We start from the raw sequence: 20,224 nt of genomic DNA, 5'->3' as shown, positions 1-20,224 counted from the left end.
GACACTTTCTTCTACAATCTAATGCCAAATAGAAACACAGTAATTTCAGCTTAATTCAGCTGCTAAATAGGCCCTTAAGGTCTTATTTAGTCAGTCCAATTTTAACTGTGAACTGCTGCAAAACACTTTCCAGAGCAGATTAAGGAAAGAAAAAGTGGCAATTTCAGCTGAAGCAGAAAGGATAAAAATTGTACAAATTCTGTCATTTTTACCTGATTTTACCTGAATGAGTCAGCTATGCCTAGCCAGCACCTTATCTATATTCAGATATATAATGTCCATATTCAGTGTCCCACACAAAAGTGGCGACAGAGCAGCCAGCCCTGGCTGAGCCCTATTTAACTCCCAGCACAGGTGATTAATTACAAAGCACATCAGTTCCCCTGCTGAAAGCCAGCCAGTGCACAGTAAGACCCATCTGTACCACATTAGGTGTTCCTGAAACACCAGTGATCTAAACACCATTAGAAAAGCCTTTTCTCTCCTTTGTGCTCCTCAGGATGATAATGGCACTGGATTCCTTGGGCAGCAGCAAGCAGCATCTGGAATGGAGGAGGAATCCTCATGCTCTATCCCAGCAGCGAAGACAGCTTTAAAAGGTGACTGTGTCAGAAAGCTGTGTTGCTGCCCCCGGGAAAGTGTAGCTGGGGGACAGGCCACGAGTCACATCCAAGTCTGATGACATCCCTTCTCTGCCTGCAGTTAATGCTTATTTGTGAATATAAGTGACACCTATCCGTGGGTAGGGTCTGCTAGAGGGTTACAGCACTGGTTTAACTTTGAATATGGAAAAAGTGACTTCAAATGAGGTAGAATTTGGTTAATTCTCAGAGCTCTTGCAAATCACTGCGAATGCTATTACTCCAAAGCCCCTGCTTGTTCAGATCAACTGACCCTCCATGGATATGTTTGGCTTCCTTTAGGAGGTGGACCGCATGGCAGATGGCTCCACTGGAACAGCGTCTCACTCGTTTTGAGTAAAGATGGCAGAATTTAGCTCTGTTTCATCATCCACTGCTGGGAGAACATCTGTGATGTTCAGCTCAGGCAAATAATAATCACGACAGGATATTACCATCGTTAGCATCTTCACCATCATAGTGACTGGGAGCCCTAGCCATGGAGCCAATGCTGTGTAAAGGGAATAAATTTGCTCAAGCACTTTAAATGTAAGCACATCCTTATTGGGAATATTAACTTAAAATTAAGCCAAGGTTCAAGCATTATGCTTGATGAGGACCCGAGAGAAGCAATCATCTCAGAATGAAGCAGCAAAATGAGAATTTGAGAAGGAACAGTAAAAAGCCACGCTTTAGTATGACTGATGCTGTAAGCTGTTTCGAGCAGTTCAAGGCATCCATTGCTAGGTAGCTTGCAGTATTAAAGCTTTCTAGCTATAGTTTCATGATCAGTTCAGTCTGGCACAGATTTATTTTGCTGCAAAAGGGATCGTTCCTCTTGGCTCCAGCTGCTGAAGTCCTGGCACTGAGATTCATGTAGCCACATGATAGATTGGCTCAGAGAACCAGTTTGGCTGTAGGATAACCATTTGTGGGAGGGTCGGTTATTTTTCAGCTAGATCAGTTCTCTGATTCAGTTCATTGCATGGCTGCACGAACACTAAAGCTGGCATGAGGAAAAGGGCTGTGAATAAGGGGATAGACAGGGGGTGAACGGAGGGCAAGACGGCCCTTCCTGGCACCAGTGCTGGTTTATGCGAGGCTGTAGTGACATGAAACTAAGGTTTTTTAATTTACAGAGGACCTTGACAGGCAAAGCTAACATTTTCAAAAGACAGCTGAGTGCAGATAGCAGTGGAAAATGTTGGAAACTGAGCATTTTAAGAAGATTGTCTTCCAGTTGTACAAAGATCTAAGGCAGACGGAAGTGTTTTAAGAAGGAACCTTTTAAAAACAGATCTTTTTAATGCCAAGCCAAAACAGAAAGCAGCGTTCCGCAGCTTCTTGCAATCTGAATGAGCTCAAATGCAAGAACTTGAAGTCTGCTAAAAACAAAATTGAAAATCAGTAGTTGCAAAAAGATAAACCAATCAGCACAAATGGCAGAGTAAATTAACATTTTAAAGTAACACTTTCTATCTAAACAACCTCAGGAATTATCTTTTAACATAATGAGTACAGTAGATTCCCTAGGCTAGGTTTTTAAATTTTTCAGCATCTCATAAAAACATATGAAAAATGCCTATTGGTGTTGGTGAATTATTGTTTGCTGTGCATTAAACAGAAAAATGATGCCTTTGCAAATGCTGCAATTTGCTTTTTACACCACTGAAATCTAATATTAGTCATCAAGAAAATTGCTTTAGCTTTTCTACCTGTCTTAACTCTGGCTGCCTAGTGGTTCTACTTTTTTACTTTTCAAATTTAAGTGTAAAAATATGGTTTTGGTATTCTCAGGCAGAAATCGAAAAAAGAAAAAGGTCTGAGGTCACAGCTGGAGGGGCCGTGTTGCATGCAAGTAAGTGTACTTGAAAATTTGTGCAGGGTCCAAATACTCTGAGTCAACTACAGTCTCATCATGGGAATAAAACCACTAAGGCAGCTGCTGAGTTTCCTGAGGTGTCTCCAGTGGTGTAATAGGAAGCCATGAGGAGAACATATAAAGAATATCTATATTATGAATTATAAAGAGTAAATGCCATGGGAACTTCTGCTTCCTGTATCTCCTAATAAATGAGGAGAGACACATTTGAGATGAAAAGGCCACAAAGGCTTAAGAGGGATAAAATTATTTTTTTTTTTATAGAGTATATGAAGTGAACTGTAGAACTTGCTGCCTTATGACATTGCTAAAGGAAATACAGCTGCCAGAAGTTTATAAGCTTTTGAATAACTCTATTATAGGAACTATGACAGTATCTATGACATTATGATAACAAGAATAAATATGTCTAGTTCTACAAGCTGTCGATTTTCAGAGAGTCCTGTAAAACATGGCATTGAAAAATGCCAGGACTTGTACTCTATTAAAAATATGATTTTACATGAACAGGGAAATACACGTGCAATTTTTGTTGTCATTCTCTGCCTCTTCTGGTACAAGTCACTCAAGAAACAAAGGACTTGGTCATAGTGACCCCAGCTCAGCCCTCTCTTCCAGGCAGGAACAACTGTGCATATCAGTTTTGAGGGAACTACTATCTTCTCCTAATTAAGCATTTCTTGTGCTTCATTTTCTCAAGCCACAGCACAAAACATGGCAAAAGTAGGAAACTGTAGTAGCTGGCTGTTGGCTCTGTAGTATCCTCCCACTCACATTATCATGACATTAATGTCTCACAACTATCATGAATATTGATATGGGACATACCCATACATTTATAGATGGTTTCTGTGGTAAATACCATGTCTTCTCTATCTTTTTACTTATGCTAGTGCAAGGTGTTTAAAATGAGAACTTCTCCATCCAAATTTGGGTCTCCTGCTGCAAAGCAAGGTAAGCACATATCTTGCTCGTATGCTTCACAGCAGTTTGCTGACCGGAGGAGAACAAGGAATGTTTGAGGCACCAGCACTGGTTTGGAGGGTCATGTGTTTGCTGTAGTTTTTTGCAGACACATTTTGTCCCTCTTCCTCTGCTTCCCCACACCAGGCTCTTTTTATTTACAGCCTCTCCAGCCCATCTTCTCAGCATCTCATTTTGGTACTAGTTTCAGTCCTTCTCACCCACATGTTGTCTAATCCCTGATGTGTCTCCTTTGCTTGTCGGAGTCTCTTCTCTCTTAATCTTCCTGGCTCATTTCCCTAAGTGCCTGAGAGTGCAAAATAAATGCAGGTGCTCAGGGCTCCACTCCTCTGCCCAGGCTCCATGTAGCAGATGCTCTCTGTTCAGGCCCCTCACACTGAGCTGGAAGTTGTTCCTTCACTCAGTGGATCTTGAGATTTGTCACTGTTCGTTTGAAGTAGAGATTTTTTTAAAGACTTGTAACATTACAAGAGTCGGATAGTATTTCATAGAGATTGCAAAAATTATAAGCTTGGCTATCACAATTCAAATCTTCATCCTAAAGACTGGAGAAACTGGAGCTCTTCAGGGAAAAAGGGATTTTTGAAAATTGTTCTTCCCCCTCCCTTTTTTCCCCCCTAAATTATCAAATCCCGTATGTATATCTAGCTTTCTTCTGAAGAAGGACTGAACCTTTTTTGTGGATAAGAAAATATTGAATCCTGAGACAGACACCTGTTGTGGATAATTTCTAGCTGAACTGTTTAGGTTTCAGATAATTATTTTTGAAGTGCAAACCTGTTCCTTCCTTGCAATTAAGCCATACCCCCTGTGTCCATACACATTTATTCATATCCTGCAGTCATGCACCCAGTGTACTGATCCTGTCCTGGAAAAGCACAGCCTGATTCCTTTTCCAAACAAACATATTCTTACTAATTGAAAATAAAGGAAGAAAATATGGGAGATTAATCATTTGGATACACACCAGGATAAACACAAGTAGTATTCACTGCATTTCTCGCCTCTGGCATTACCCACTATATAATTTCACCTATGCTACTCTTTTCTGGATCAGCTGCTTAACAAATTAGTGGAAAATAACTAGAAGGAAATTGAAGGGAATGTAAAAGCATAGTATCTGGGAAAATATAAAAAGCGACTGTGTGAAGTGCTAAAAAACAGAACAAAGAGTTTTCAGAGCAGCAATTTCAATGACCAAATCAGTCTTTCTTCCTTTAATTTCCTGTTAATCTACTGAGGAGTCAGTCATGAAGTTCAGATGTGAGAACATACTGGGTGTTATGGTTTGGCTGCGGCCAGCAACAAAAGCACCACACGGCCGCCCCTGCCCCCGCCGCGGTGCGGAGGAGAATGGAAAGAAACAGGCAGAAGACTGGTGGGTCGGGATAAGGGCAGTTTAACAGAACAGCAAACAAAGGGAATAGGAACAACAACGATACAGATAAGGGGAATACACAAAACAAAACAGACCGCACAACAGAGCCGCTCTCCACGACCGCCGCCGCCCCACGCTCCCGAGCCGTGAGTGAGTTCCCCCCGCCCAGCTCCCCCCCACCGGAACCCAGCATGATGGCACATGGTATGGAATACCGGGCTCTGTTTGGCCAGGTGGGGTCAGCCCGCCCGGCTGTGCCCCTTCCTGGATTCCGGTGAAAATTAACCCTGTCCTGGCTGAACCCAGGACACTGGGTTAACACATTTGTCATCCCATTATTTCATACTCTTTTCAAGAAGCACCCTCTAGTTAACATGGAACTTTTTAGCAACTTCTAATTTCATTCGTTTCCAAAACTTTCCAGTATTTTTTTGCAAAGCTCCCTCCCCTATAGAAATGTCCTCTGGAGGACAAGACATCAGTGGAGATCTACTTATAAAGGACTCCCCGAATCATCCTGCGGGAAAAGAATGCTATTTGAAATAAATTGCAAAATAAACTCGTTTTAAAAATTAAACAGGCATCCAGAGAACAAAGGGTCTATACAACCCTGTAGCAACTCTGATTCACTTGAAACTTCTCTGCCAGGTGCCTCTGCTACACGGCTGATGCTCTCACAAGTACAGCTCACATCCAGGACTCACCATTTTCTATGACAGCAGACCAAAAGAACTCAGCCAAGGCTGCTGTTGTCCTTGGAAAGAAAAATATCTAAGAAGAGACAGTGCTTTCCCCCTTCTCTTCCCCCCTCATTTCTAAGCCACCACCTCCCTTCTCTCTGATGCCAAAACAGCATTGTAGAGTGGTCCAGTGTAACATTTTTTCCTGTGTTTGGGTTGTGTTTTTTCATTTTGTAGTCCACAAGACAGCCTAATGAAGGGAGGCCCACATGAAAGAAAAACCAATAGACTAAAATAATGTCTCTGGCTCAGAAAGACAAGAAACATTTTTACACATCATAGCCAGTTTGCTAGCCTTTGTGCAATACTCTAAGTTGTGATATATGATTTATTCTTTCGTTCTTCTATTCATTTGCATTTCATATTTCAAAACAAATTTTTTTAAAATGACAGAACACTGATTTATTTCATAAAGGATTTGCAGAAGACTTAGTGAGCACTTGTTTTGTGCAGAAACACAAACATTGTGTCATTAAACAACACTGCTTCTGGAAGAGAAAATGCTACAAATTCTTAGCCCTAGGACAGTCAGACTCGCACATCTTAAAAGACTCCATCTTGCACCAAGTTTTCCTGTTTGCCTGCACTGAACTGTGTGCAGAATCACTCTAGCTGAAAATCATTTTTAAGAGGCTTTGAAGGTCTGGAAGTGCTTTGCATGTTTAATATTTTACATGCGGCATCTATGAGAGCCTCAGGCATGTAACTCTGGGGGATGCTCAGGGTAAGACCGCCCTCCTCTGACGGCGAGCATTTGCTGCAGCTGGCGCACAGCCCCCAAGGCAGGGAAAGGAAAGATGTCAGAGCCGGTCTCTCTGACACGGAGCAGGGTGTAGCCATCAGCATACGCAACCTTGACCTTTCAAATTTCAAGCTGGAAACAGTTGTTACGCTCCGACATCTCTGCCAAAGTGACAAAAGCGTCCTTTCCTCATTGTCTACATGTTGCGCTGGAGTGTTGCTGCGCTTCGTCGTTGCACTCAGCAGAATTTGGCCCTGGGACTGGATCCTCCACACCTCGTTTTGTACGCTGGGGTCTTGTAAATTCTGACCACACTGAAGGGCTGTGATAAACGTCATAAGAGCCTCGTGTCTATCATGGTTTGAACCCGCCCTCTAGGGCACTGCAACAGAGCAGCATCTCACCTGTTCTCATATATCCCTTTTCCTTTCTGTTCCCCCCTTACCCCAGTCACAGCTATCAGGGAGGACTAACTCGGAACTAGTCTGTTAGTCCTACACCAGGTAAGAGAAAATAGCACAGCACAGTGCTGCTGGACCGGCATGAAAGAGATTGCACTTCAGAGCAGAATCTGTGCCTTTAACTGCATGTTACACAATAACACGATTCTTGGGCATTCCTGACAAAAAAACTATACAAATTCAAAACCCACCAGCTTTTCTCCAAGTTGGGATTTAAGTCCTAGAACATTGAACACATATCAGTATTACTTTGAAAAAGTAGCAGAGATATGTCACACAGTTGTTTTGTTGCTTGCTGCATAGAAAGCATGATACACAGAGGATTAGATGGTAGCTGCATCGGCAGCTTCAGGAGAGGAATATAAATTAACCTAATTTTTCATAAAGACATCAACCAGCCATTTTTTTTTTCTGGAGAACATGTACTTCAAAACTAGTTTCAGGACACCCTAATTAATGCCTGAGTGAGGTAGGAATTATTATAATAATCTTCTCATACTATTTATTACATAACATACAATACCTGTTTTGAAATTCTGCACTGTGCTTGTGTTGCTTGCCACTTTGAAGGTTACTCCTAAAAAGAAACTAAACTGACAGCATCTAACCCATAAATGAAGGCATGTCCTTACGAACACTACCTACAAAGTCAGGCAATCTACTCAAAGCGCAATTCATGTACTTCTATTTGTTGCTGCAAAGCAGAGTGAGCTGGCAACTCTACAGCCCGATTTCCAAAATATTTCCATCCCTACTGCATGTGAAAAAACATGGAAAAAGAAACAGAATCAATAGTACTTAGAAATATGATGATTTGGATATTAATTTTACAGTAAGAATTATTTCCTTTGCACTGTATTACCACACTCCTTTGCTGCTGGATGACATTTTGTATGCACCCGTACACAGTAGATGCTTTGGTAGTAACTGAAGAAAGTGAAGTTAAAGAAGGTGGCTTACCTTGTGCTGTCCCGTCTAGTCCCATAAGACATTTCATTGCCCTGATGATTTGCTCTGCTACAGGTGGACACATAGATGTGGCATACACAGCACTGTGAGAATGAGTTCGTAAGAAGTCCACAAGGTCCTTAACACAAGCAAAACAAAGCACCAGTGAGCTCTGAGCTGGCCAAACAGCAGATCTCCTTCTTAACTACTGCAGGAGTGAGAACATGGAAAAGGAAGAGGACATTTCCCTGTTATTGGTTTGCTTTCTTGGCTCCTGCTGTGAATGCATGGCCTGAAGAAACATCAGGCAGGTGCAAATACTTTAGCATATAAGTAGAGCAATTACAGCTGCAAGCAAAGTCTGGAATAGAATAATGTTTACTTCTGTTCTAAGACTTACTGTAAAGGAACAAAAATAATTTCAAGACCAAGAAACAGTTGCACTTGAAATAGTGCTCAGTTCCTCTGTGGGAAAGAAGCAATGCCTACGTGACATCAGTACAGTTTCTCTGCCACCAGACATAACCCAGGAAAAGCAACCTTACTCTGATCTATCTTTGGCTACTAGTATATAAATTTCTTTCAGCTGACACTTCCCCCTCAGTGTGGCAGGGACAGTCACGTTAGAGTGGATACGCTTGCTTTAACATTTCCTTGTGTAACTAAAAGCACAATGTGTGCTCCTGGAGAAAGCATTGCTGTACTGTAGACATGTCTAAAGCACCTGTAAATCTCCTGAATCCAGCGATACTGTAGGAATTCAGCACTTTATTAAGATCATCATTGTTATGACAGCTTATACCTCCCAGTGAAAAATATCAGAGTAACAGTTACCACACTAAAAGCTGAATGCATGTTAGTGAGAAAGGGATGAGGCTTGCTTGAAAGCTGTCTTTGGCAATAAATATCACCAGAAAAAACCCAAAAGATAGTAACACAAATTATTGCCAAAACATCTGTATAAGCCTATGCCGTAATTGCAATTCTACGGTTAAATATTTACCTAACTTTATACAGGTTATGCTTTGCTATACTACAATTGTAATACTAAGGGTTTGATCAAATAGCTGAGAAGGCTTCTGTGCTCTAGCTGATACAGAATAAACAGTGCCACTGAATTTTTGGCTGCAGAAATGAATGTAAGTGTGCTAAGTGTGTTGGGTGAGCAGCTGCTACCAAGGCCCAGAAGCCTCAGGCAAAGCTTAGTGATATGCACAGGCGTGAATAGAGTGACCCACTTTCGTTTAAGAAAACTTACAAGGATTAGATGATGAATCACTTTGGACTGCTTTTCACAGGTCTAGGCTTCCTATAATTTCTAACTACATTAGCCACATTGTCTTTGGTAAGAGTTAAACCTTCAGCTACAAATTCAGGAAGCAAAGGAAACAAAGAAAATTGATTCTTGATGTACTACAATAGCCTGTTTTAAGATCTCCTGATGCAAAACCAACAAAGACAGTTAGAAATATACACTCCATACTTTCCTATAACCCTTTTATTCTACTCAAGTGCTACCCTTACTAAAGTTATCCTGACAACCACCATGTGGGCTGTCTAAACAGGCTTCTCTACTCATTCAGCAAACTACTTAATAAATACATTCAGCAGGGTATGAAAAAGATAAATAATCAGCAACCACTTGATATGCCCGTCAAGCAGCAAAACCGATAACATTTCATAATGGTGCTGATTATGCTTTCTGTTCTTCTACATCTCCAGTTAAAACAAGCTCAGCTCTACTTCTTGTTGACATCTGTTGGAGACAAGAGGTTGTTTTCTTAATGTATGCAGAGCAACTGAGGACACAGATTTTTCTATTGCAAAAGGCCCTCAGTAACCCTCTTTCTCCATCCTCCTAAAAAAAATGCAACTATGACAATCCACAATTGTTTAGGAATATTATTATCAGTGGATGAAACTGTGGCTTGAATGTCTCGATATTGCTCCACACACTGTTTACAAATGTGAAACAAAGTAACGAGAAATCTGCATGCAAATTAATGTAGTGAAGTATATTTAGACAACCACAACATGTCTAAACATTTCCAAGACAAGCAACAATCATCAGGGTGGCACAGAAATACCCAGCACAAGCAAATTACAGAATATGAACATGAGACAAAAATAAAAATGTCTGACTATTTGATGTACATTTGGGATCCAGACGAAAATGCTGCTAACTTTAGAATAGTGTTCAGGCAAAACAGTCTATGTGAAAAGAAAGTGAAATACATCACACCTAATAAGAAGGTACCTCCCTCTCCTTGATGTTAAAATATTTGTTTTCCTTTTACCTTTTTGCCAGCTATGTATCCTCCAGCTGCGCCAAAGCTCTTTGTGAACGTTCCCATTAATACGTCAACGTCATCAGGACTCATACTGAAGTACTCCACAATTCCTCGGCCTGTTGCACCCACCGCACCAATGCTGTGAGCTTCGTCCAAGTAGAGGTAGGCTTTGTATTTCTTCTTCAAGGAGACTATCTCTGGCAGGCGCACGATGGACCCTTCCATGCTGCAGGTGGAAAGAATCATGGATGAACAACAAATCCAAAACTCTCTTTCTCTTTAGGATACTGCCAGAAAATATAGGCAATTAACGGCCTTACTCCATGAAAGATCTTCTGGAATCTCAATTTGTATTTACAGTTCAAAGAAAAATTGCAACCCTTTCCCATCAGCAGGTGAATATAAAATGGTCAAACAGTTTTAGAATGCTTACAATCAAAATCAGTCAAAAAATCTTTGAATACTTGCAGATTTTCAATATGCCAGAAAAGAGAAGGAAAGGTATAAAATGAGGGAAGATACTCACCCAAAGCAGCACATTACAATTCACTACGAAACAAATATTGTAATGAATTGTAAGGAACCGCTGTAATTCAGTCTGGTGCTTGCTTAGTTTGTCATCAGCTACTGTGGCAATATATGGGGGTAACAGCTCTATAGCAAACGACTCTAGTGCAAAGTAGTTGGGTCTAACATACACAGGAGATGCCCACCTGAAATGCACAGATGGTGCCATAACTCAAAGCAGCCCCAGTCTTCAGAGTGGACAGAATCAGGCATTAGAAAAGGGAGCTCAAATCCTCTCTTGCCAATCTTTTCTCCCAGTATGTATTATTCAAGAAACGCAGCCTGCTACCTAGCACTCAAAAGGAAAAATGTTTCCATTCTTTCTCTTTTTACTTTCTTACAGCCACGCAGGAAAAGGAAATCTTCTGAACTTACACTAGTGGCATATTGAAATTTGTAGAAAGAAGAACAGGTGGTAATTCTTTTGTATTATTGGTAATCATTTATTAAGTTAGAAGGCACAGAGGAGATGTGCAGCAAAGTGAAAGCCCAGGAAGACAAATACAAAATGCACTCTTATCCTACAAAGATGAAGTAGCAATAGTATTGCTGTGAAGATTATTACATCTTGAAAACCTCTGTGAGTTGACTATAGCTATGCTTGGATATGCTCTGATACACTCAGTATTCATTTCATAATGAATTATACATGTTCCCTTACACAAGCTCTAGTAAGCAGGCCTTTAAATGCTAAATACTTCCTATCAAAAACAAGGTGAGTGCGCTGTGTGCCAGGAATGGCCGTGCTCCATGGTTAAGGCCTATGGCTAAGGTCTATCCAATTGCAAGTGCTACAAGAGTTTCAGGTAAGCAGAAACATGGAGTTTGTTCCCAAATAGCATGTACAAAAGAGCAGTGCAATCAACACAACTTTTTAGATCCTGGACCAGTGTCTTTCACAGATTGTTTGATTGTTTTATTGACACTCTAGCTGCACTACACAGCTGGAAGTTTGGTGCTACAAAAGGCTTAGGATGTGCTTTTAGCACTTGGGAAAAATCTGACAATTTTAGTCCTTCTTCATCCTTTGGTCTCCTGAGTAAGCTTGGAAACATCTTGGTCTCCCAGTTTTGACGGAGACCTGCCCATAGGGAAGTCTCCATTAGTTTAAAAGAACTGCATGGGACAGCAGCCATGGGCAAGGGTTGCCTGTGTTGTTTGTACTGGGAGGTTTGGAGACCCTGGCTGTGTGAACCTGGAGGCATATTTTTGGCAGTCAGGTGACTGCTGGCAAATCTATTGCCCAGCAATAGAAGAGGCAGCTGTGGGGCTGTGTATCGGCACCATAGTCTCTTGCAGCGGAGGGTGGGCTTGTACTACAAACGCCAGAAGGCTGGGCTTTCTCAATTTCTCAAATGGCACTTGGCAGTTGAGGGAGAAGCAACTTGAACCACCACAGCTATTTTCCTAATGAATACAAGAGCACAGCCCACAGTCACAGAATCACAGAATGGTAGGGGTTGGAAGGGACCTCTGTGGGTCATCTAGTCCAACCCTCCTGCCAAAGCAGGGTCACCTACAGCAGGCTGCACAGGACTGCGTCCAGGCGGGTCTGGAATATCTCCAGAGAAGGAGACTCCACAACCTCCCTGAGCAGTCTGGGCCAGTGCTCCGTCACCCTCAGAGGGAAGAAGTTCTTCCTCATGTTCAGACGGAACTTCCTGTGCTTCAGTTTGTGCCCATTGCCCCTTGCCCTGTCACTGGGCACCACTGAAAAGAGTTTGGCCCCATCCTCCTGACACCCGCCCTTGAGATATTTGTAAGCATATATTAGGTCCCCTCGCAGCCTTCTCTTCTTCAGGCTGAACAAGTCCAGCTCCCTCAGCCTCTCCTCGTAGGAGAGATGCTCCAGTCCCCTCACCATCCTCGCAGCCCGCCGCTGGACACTCTCCAGCAGCTCCTCATCTTTCTTGAAGTGGGGAGCCCAGAACTGAACACAGTACTCCAGATGAGGCCTCACTAGGGCAGTGTAGAGGGGAAGGAGAACCTCCCTCGACCTGCTGGCCACACTCTTCCTAATGCACCCCAGAATGCCATTGGCCTTCTTGGCAGCCAGGGCACACTGCTGGCTCATGGTCAACCTGTCGTCCACCAGGACACCCAGGTCCCTCTCCACAGAGATGCTCTCCAGCAGGTCCGCCCCAAGCCTGTACAGATGCATGGGGTTGTTCCTCCCCAGGTGCAGGACCCTGCACTTGGCCTTGTTGAACCTCATCAGGTTCCTCTCTGCCCAACTTTCCAGCCTGTCCAGGTCATGCTGAATGGCAGCACAGTCTTCTGGTGTATCTACCACTCCTCCCAGTGTGGTGTCATCAGCAAACTTGCTGAGGGTACATTCTAACTCTTCATCCAGGTCGTTGATGAAGAAGTTAAACAAGACTGGGCCCAGTACCAACTCCTGAGGGACACCACTAGTTAGCGGCCTCCAACTAGACTCAGTGCTGCTGATGACAACCCTCTGAGTTCTGCCATTCAGCCAGTTCTCAATCCACCTCACTGACCACTCATCCAACCCACACTTCCTGAGCTTCCTGATCTGCAAACCTGTGTCAACATTCAAACTGCAAAAGTAACTTCATCCCCTGCACTTCCTTCCAGCCCATACTTCTTGAGCTTCCCTAGGAGGATATTATGGGAGACAGTGTCGAAAGCCTTGCTGAAGTCTAGGTAGACAACATCCACGGCTCTCCCTTCATCTACCCAGCCAGTCATGTCATCGTAGAAAGCTATCAGATTGGTCAGGCATGATTTGCCCTTGGTGAATCCATGCTGACTACTCCTGATAACCTTCTTTTCCTCCACTTGCTTGTTGATGACCTCCAGGATAAGCTGCCTCATCACCTTTCCCAGGATGGAGGTGAGGCTGACCGGCCTGTAGTTTCCTGGGTCCTCTTTCTTGTTCTTTTTGAAGATTGGAGTGACATTGGCCTTTCTCCAGTCCTCGGGCACCTCTCCTGTCCTCCAGGACCTCTCAAAGGTGATGGGAGTGGCTCAGCAATGACATCCACCAGCTCCCTCAGCACTCGTGGGTGCATTCCATTGGGGCCCATGGATATGTGGACATCCAGATCGCTTAAGCGATCCCTCACACAGTCCTCCTTGACCAAGGGAAAGTCATCCTCTTTGTAGGCTTCCTCTCTTACCTCCGGGGCCTGGGATTCCTGAGGGCCTGCCTGGACATTGAAGACTGAAGCAAAGAAGGCATTCGGTAGCTCTGCCTTCTCTGCGTCCTTCGTCAGCAGGACACCCACCTCATTCAGCAGCGGCCCCACTTTGTCCCTAGCCTTCCTTTTGCTGCTGATGTAGTTGAAGAAGTCCTTCTTGTTGTTTTTGACATCCCTTGCCAGTTTCAATTCCAGGTGGGCTTTGGCCTTCCTTGTCACATCCCTGACGTAGCAGTCGTCACATAGCCCAGAGTCAAAGCATCAGCCAAAAATTATACGAAGCCACTGGGTGTGCTTGGGCATGCAGCATCATCTGTGCTGAGTATAGCAGCTTTCAGCTGTGTTTGGTCGTCCTGCAGGTTGGCCAGAGTGTGAGAGTGGTGTCAAGGAGCACCTCTGCAGCGGGAGTTGAACAGGCATCCCCCTCTCCACCTTCCAGCAATATAGGGGCAGATAAGCTAGGCAGAGGACAACAACAGCTTTTCCACATTTACATGAACATCATTAACTTAATGTCTCATGGAGATTCAGATGGGCGAGATAGCATTTTTCTTCAAAAAGACAAGAGTGGAAATGGTAAATTAAAAGTACAGAGCTTGATTTGCTGCATTTTTGTGGAATGAAAGCATAGTTGTTGCTGAATCCCAGAATACATAGACCTGGTACATGGCTGTTGCAAGATTTAATCATTAAGAGATTTAATGAAAAATTTTCTTACTAGTATGAGTAGGACATTTCTCTCTGAACTCTAAGCTGTTTAGCAAAACTAAACACTTGTATTCAGCTTTACTGCTCTTGAAAGATGCTGGCTGACATAAACGCTACAACAGCTGACAGAGATCCTAACATGACCTTGAAGTGTCCATGGAGAAGATAAAGCGCTGCTGATTTCGTGTGCAGTTTCTGCGCTGCCATTCAAACAGGCCTCAGCCCTCCTGACGGCAGAGATGAGAGCTGTTTTGCTGCCTATTCTGTTTTGGTCTCTCTTTTGAATTTGGGAGATGCTTTGTGATATGAACACTGCTCTGTTCAGAACTGCTCCAAGATAAAGCTTATTTCACACAACCCCTTGGGTAGCCCAGATGGAAAGTTTACTGAATCCTTCAGTAAATACTGATGTCGACTGAATTTAAATCAGAGAGCCAGAAGTGAACTGTAATCGTTCTGTCTCAGTCTGGTCATGTCACTTTTACAAAGCTACTGATTTCTCTCCAGATCTGCTCAGGCACACAGGGCACATCAAAAAAGCTGGATGCAGACAAACATAAGCTGGCTCTGCCCAGGCTAGATTTTCTCATTACATGATATTACATCCTGTCTTGCAGCAAAAATTATTAGCTTAGTAGCAGAGATATAAAGCTTCTAGATTGCAGCTGACCCTCGTCTCCCTTGTTCAGTGAGTGGACATAAATGCTTGCTTCAGTACACACTCAGTTTGAATCTACTTCCAGATGTGAGGAGATAATCCAAAATTTTGGGATCACTGAATTTTGAAGCTTGATTCAATCCCTGCCAGACCGCTGAGATTCTTCCTGATGCAGCTGATAAATTGTGGAGCCAGGTGCTTTGAGAGACGGGAGGTGGTGCACTTGTGCTGGTCACTTTGCTTGGAACACAGGCTTGCTCTTGACAGGATACTGACAGTTTTTGTCCAGTTTATTTTGAAACTTCTCGGGGAAAAACGTTTTCTACATCCTACTATGGTACCACGGTTTTAATTTTTTTGTCCTGTCAGGAAAATTAATTTGCTCATATTCAACCTATTGTCTTTTTCATAATTGTATCACTCAACTTCTCTAAACAAGCCGTATAGTACCACTACCCTTTCAAAATTTGAAAACTTTATCGGTTCCCCTTTCAGGCTAGATTGTCATTGGCAAAATGCCTCCTTTGCTGACCTGTTACTCCCAGGGTGTATGTGTTCCATTTTAGTGTTTACTTTCAGTATTGTTTTCTTACATAAGCCTTGCACATTCATGCAACAATCTCTGTTTTGTAGTTTAGAGTGATAGTTTTAAGGGAACCCTCCAATCCTGCCCTCAAATACAACTTGACATGCTGAAACAATAGAAATGTTAACTTTTAATGCTGGTCCCTGGCCAAAGACATTCTTTTCTGGAAGTCCAGTCACTTAATCCCAGGAAATAAAAAATAACCCTGATAAATTTCCTACAGTACTGGCATTGAATCCCATGGAACTTCTAATGCACATGAAAAGGCACTGGACAACATCTAACTGATCAGGGAGCTATTTTCTGAGCTGGAAGGGAAAATGACCAAATTAAATTAAAAGCAGGGAAAAAAACAAATGAAAACCAATCTGTTTTGAACAGTTTCTGGTGCCTTATAACTCCCGCCCTGGGCCTTGGTCTATCTGACTCCTAGGTAATTATGTATGCAACAGAGCAGAAGCCTACACAAATGATGTAAGAACACAGTAACTGATTAGTCCTGATGTGGAAATGGTAGAAGCCAAGGAAAACATTATCTGGAATTTAAATAACAGAAATATGATTTAGCAAGTCAGTTTGACTTGTGCCCTGGACACTGCCAAAACTTGTTCATGCTTTTTGTATGGAAGATTGATGGCTAGATTGTCTCTCTCAGTTTGGAACACAAGTGGAATATATTTGCTCCTAGGCTAGTCCCAAGTTACGAACCAGCTTTCACTAGTAGTTACGTTTACTTTGGATGAATTTTTTTTCACAGAATCACGGAATCACAGAATGTTCGGGGTTGGAAGGGACCTCTGTGGATCACCTAGTCCAACCCCCCTGCCCAAGCAGGGTCGCCTACAGCAGGCTGCACAGGACCATGTCCAGGCGGGTCTTGAATATCTCCAGAGAAGGAGACTCCACAACCTCCCTGGGCAGCCTGTTCCAGTGCTCTGTCACCCTCAGAGGGAAGAAGTTCTTCCCCATGTTCAGACGGAACTTCTTATGCTTCAGTTTGTGCCTGTTGCACCTTGTCCTGTCGCTGGGCACCACTGTAGTTTGGCCCCATCCTCCTAACACCCACCCTTGAGATATTAATAGGCATTTATAAGGTCCCCTCGCAGCCTTCTCTTCTTCAGGCTAAACAAGCCCAGCTCCCTCAGTTTTTCCTCACAGGAGAGATGCTCCAGTCCTGTCATCATCCTCATAGCCCTCTGCTGGACTCTCTCCAGTAGCTCCTCATCTTTCTTGAACTGGGGAGCCCAGAACTGGATAACAGAGACATTAAAAAGCAAACAAACATCTACTTCTTGCTATTCTTGTAACACATAGCTTGAGTGCTTCCCAAGTTGAAGGGCCAATTCTGCCTCCAGTTGTAAACAAGTAATATCTGCAGCTTATAATTTCAAAAATGGTTTAATTTCCAGAACTGATCATGTTGGTTAACAACGACCCTTTTCGAATTTTGTCAGCTGGCAAGTCCGGACATATGCACAGTGTAAACACTTAATCACAGTCCTAATGGAAACAGAAGGCATTTTTTTTTTCCCACACTATCACTTCACTGTACTAAGACTACGGTGTCCCCTATAATGATTTTTTTTTTTAAATAAGGAAAGCTTAGTGTTTCTTTTGCATCTCTGGAAAAAGCATTTCTGTAAAAATTTGCCAAGCCAAACTTGCAAGTCAAGATGTTTAACTTGAAGCATGTCTCTGACCAAGTTATTTAAAATCTGCATTAGCTGTGTCTGAAGACCTTTAAGGGGTGTGGGGGGGAGAGCAGTATTAACGGTTGTAAGAAGAATACGTTAACAACAGTCTACCTCCTCTTAAACCCTCTAGATGAACGTTAATTTAGCGTCTGGCAAATCTTCAAGAAAACTAACATTAGCCAGTATGGAGCTGGAAAATCTTTGCCTCCTTCAAAATTCATGGGCCAAGAAAGGATAGAACACACACACAAAAAAAGTAAGAGTTTGTTTTTCTCTAGCTTTTCTTTTGCACATGAAATGTGCTCTGCTGGGCCTTGTATTAACAAACAAGGAGGGACTGGTGGAGGATGTGAAAGTTGGAGGTAGACTCGGCTGCAGTGACCATGAAATGGTCGAGTTCAGGATCCTGCGTGGAGGAAGCAGGGCGAGAAGGAGGATCAAAACCTTGGACCTCAGGAGGGCTAACTTTGGCCTCTGCAAGGAGCTACAGGGAGGAATCCCGTGGGCCACGGCTCTCGAAGGCAGGGGGGTCCAAGAGTGCTGGTCGCTGTTTAAACGTCACTTCCTCCATGCTCAGGAGCGGTGCATCCCCCTCAGAAAGAAATCAAGCAAAGGAGGCAGGAGACCTGCATGGTTGAACAAGGAGCTTCCAGTGGAGATCAGGTGGAAGAGAAAGGTCCATGGAACGTGGAAAGAGGGGCAGGGCACTTGGGAAGAGTACAGGAATGTGGTGAGAGCATGCAGGGATGCGACGAGGAAGGCCAAAGCCCACCTGAAATTGAAACTGGCAAGGGATGTCAAAAACAACAAGAAGGGCTTCTTCAACTACATCAGCAGCAAAAGGAAGGCTAGGGACAAAGTGGGGCCGCTGCTGAATGAGGTGGGTGTCCTGCTGACGAAGGACGCAGAGAAGGCAGAGCTACCGAATGCCTTCTTTGCTTCAGTCTTCAGTGTCCAGGCAGGCCCTCAGGAATCCCAGGCCCCGGAGGTAAGAGAGGAAGCCTACAAAGAGGATGACTTTCCCTTGGTCAAGGAGGACTGTGTGAGGGATCGCTTAAGCGATCTGGATGTCCACATATCCATGGGCCCCAATGGAATGCACCCACGAGTGCTGAGGGAGCTGGTGGATGTCATTGCTGAGCCACTCCCATCACCTTTGAGAGGTCCTGGAGGACAGGAGAGGTGCCCGAGGACTGGAGAAAGGCCAATGTCACTCCAATCTTCAAAAAGAACAAGAAAGAGGACCCAGGAAACTACAGGCCGGTCAGCCTCACCTCCATCCTGGGAAAGGTGATGAGGCAGCTTATCCTGGAGGTCATCAACAAGCAAGTGGAGGAAAAGAAGGTTATCAGGAGTAGTCAGCATGGATTCACCAAGGGCAAATCATGCCTGACCAATCTGATAGCTTTCTACGATGACATGACTGGCTGGGTAGATGAAGGGAGAGCCGTGGATGTTGTCTACCTAGACTTCAGCAAGGCTTTCGACACTGTCTCCCATAATATCCTCCTAGGGAAGCTCAAGAAGTATGGGCTGGAAGGAAGTGCAGGGGATGAAGTTACTTTTGCAGTTTGAATGTTGACACAGGTTTGCAGATCAGGAAGCTCAGGAAGTGTGGGTTGGATGAGTGGTCAGTGAGGTGGATTGAGAACTGGCTGAATGGCAGAACTCAGAGGGTTGTCATCAGCAGCACTGAGTCTAGTTGGAGGCCGCTAACTAGTGGTGTCCCTCAGGAGTTGGTACTGGGCCCAGTCTTGTTTAACTTCTTCATCAACGACCTGGATGAAGAGTTAGAATGTACCCTCAGCAAGTTTGCTGATGACACCACACTGGGAGGAGTGGTAGATACACCAGAAGACTGTGCTGCCATTCAGCATGACCTGGACAGGCTGGAAAGTTGGGCAGAGAGGAACCTGATGAGGTTCAACAAGGCCAAGTGCAGGGTCCTGCACCTGGGGAGGAACAACCCCATGCATCTGTACAGGCTTGGGGCGGACCTGCTGGAGAGCATCTCTGTGGAGAGGGACCTGGGTGTCCTGGTGGACGACAGGTTGACCATGAGCCAGCAGTGTGCCCTGGCTGCCAAGAAGGCCAATGGCATTCTGGGGTGCATTAGGAAGAGTGTGGCCAGCAGGTCGAGGGAGGTTCTCCTTCCCCTCTACACTGCCCTAGTGAGGCCTCATCTGGAGTACTGTGTCCAGTTCTGGGCTCCCCACTTCAAGAAAGATGAGGAGCTGCTGGAGAGTGTCCAGCGGCGGGCTGCGAGGATGGTGAGGGGACTGGAGCATCTCTCCTACGAGGAGAGGCTGAGGGAGCTGGGCTTGTTCAGCCTGAAGAAGAGAAGGCTGCGAGGGGACCTAATATATGCTTACAAATATCTCAAGGGCGGGTGTCAGGAGGATGGGGCCAAACTCTTTTCAGTGGTGCCCAGCGACAGGGCAAGGGGCAATGGGCACAAACTGAAGCACAGGAAGTTCCGTCTGAACATGTCTGAGGGTGACGGAGCCCTGGAACAGGCTGCCCAGGGAGGTTGTGGAGTCTCCTTCTCTGGAGATATTCCAGACCCGCCTGGACGCAGTCCTGTGCAGCCCGCTGTAGGTGACCCTGCTTCGGCAGGAGGGTTGGACTAGATGACCCACAGAAGTCCCTTCCATCCCCTACCATTCTGTGATTCTGTGATTCTGTTATTAGCTACTTACTGGATTAGTCTACATGGCCTGTGAGTCTGTACCTAGCATAGCTGTGAGGACAGATCAGCTGCGTGCATCTCGGGTTGGCAGTGATGGCAGGGGTACAATGTG

General features: G+C 44.2%; 1 protein-coding gene across 3 annotated transcripts in view; it reads right to left on the bottom strand.

The window, feature by feature from the left end:
* Positions 1–20,224, bottom strand: part of SPTLC3 (serine palmitoyltransferase long chain base subunit 3) — a 122,791-nt gene that overhangs the window by 9,471 nt on the left and 93,096 nt on the right. For all 3 annotated transcript variants that reach the window (XM_075446257.1, XM_075446274.1, XM_075446264.1), the window contains 2 exons: positions 10,053–10,272; positions 7,768–7,894 (listed from right to left, as the gene is read on the bottom strand). In XM_075446257.1, coding sequence (XP_075302372.1) covers positions 7,768–7,894; positions 10,053–10,272 — 347 coding nt within the window. The remainder of the gene's footprint in view (positions 1–7,767; positions 7,895–10,052; positions 10,273–20,224) is intronic.

Source organism: Opisthocomus hoazin, chromosome 2 (assembly GCF_030867145.1).
Source record: "Opisthocomus hoazin isolate bOpiHoa1 chromosome 2, bOpiHoa1.hap1, whole genome shotgun sequence".
In the NCBI taxonomy this organism is placed as follows: domain Eukaryota; kingdom Metazoa; phylum Chordata; class Aves; order Opisthocomiformes; family Opisthocomidae; genus Opisthocomus; species Opisthocomus hoazin.
This window is presented reverse-complemented; position numbering and strand designations above follow the sequence as displayed.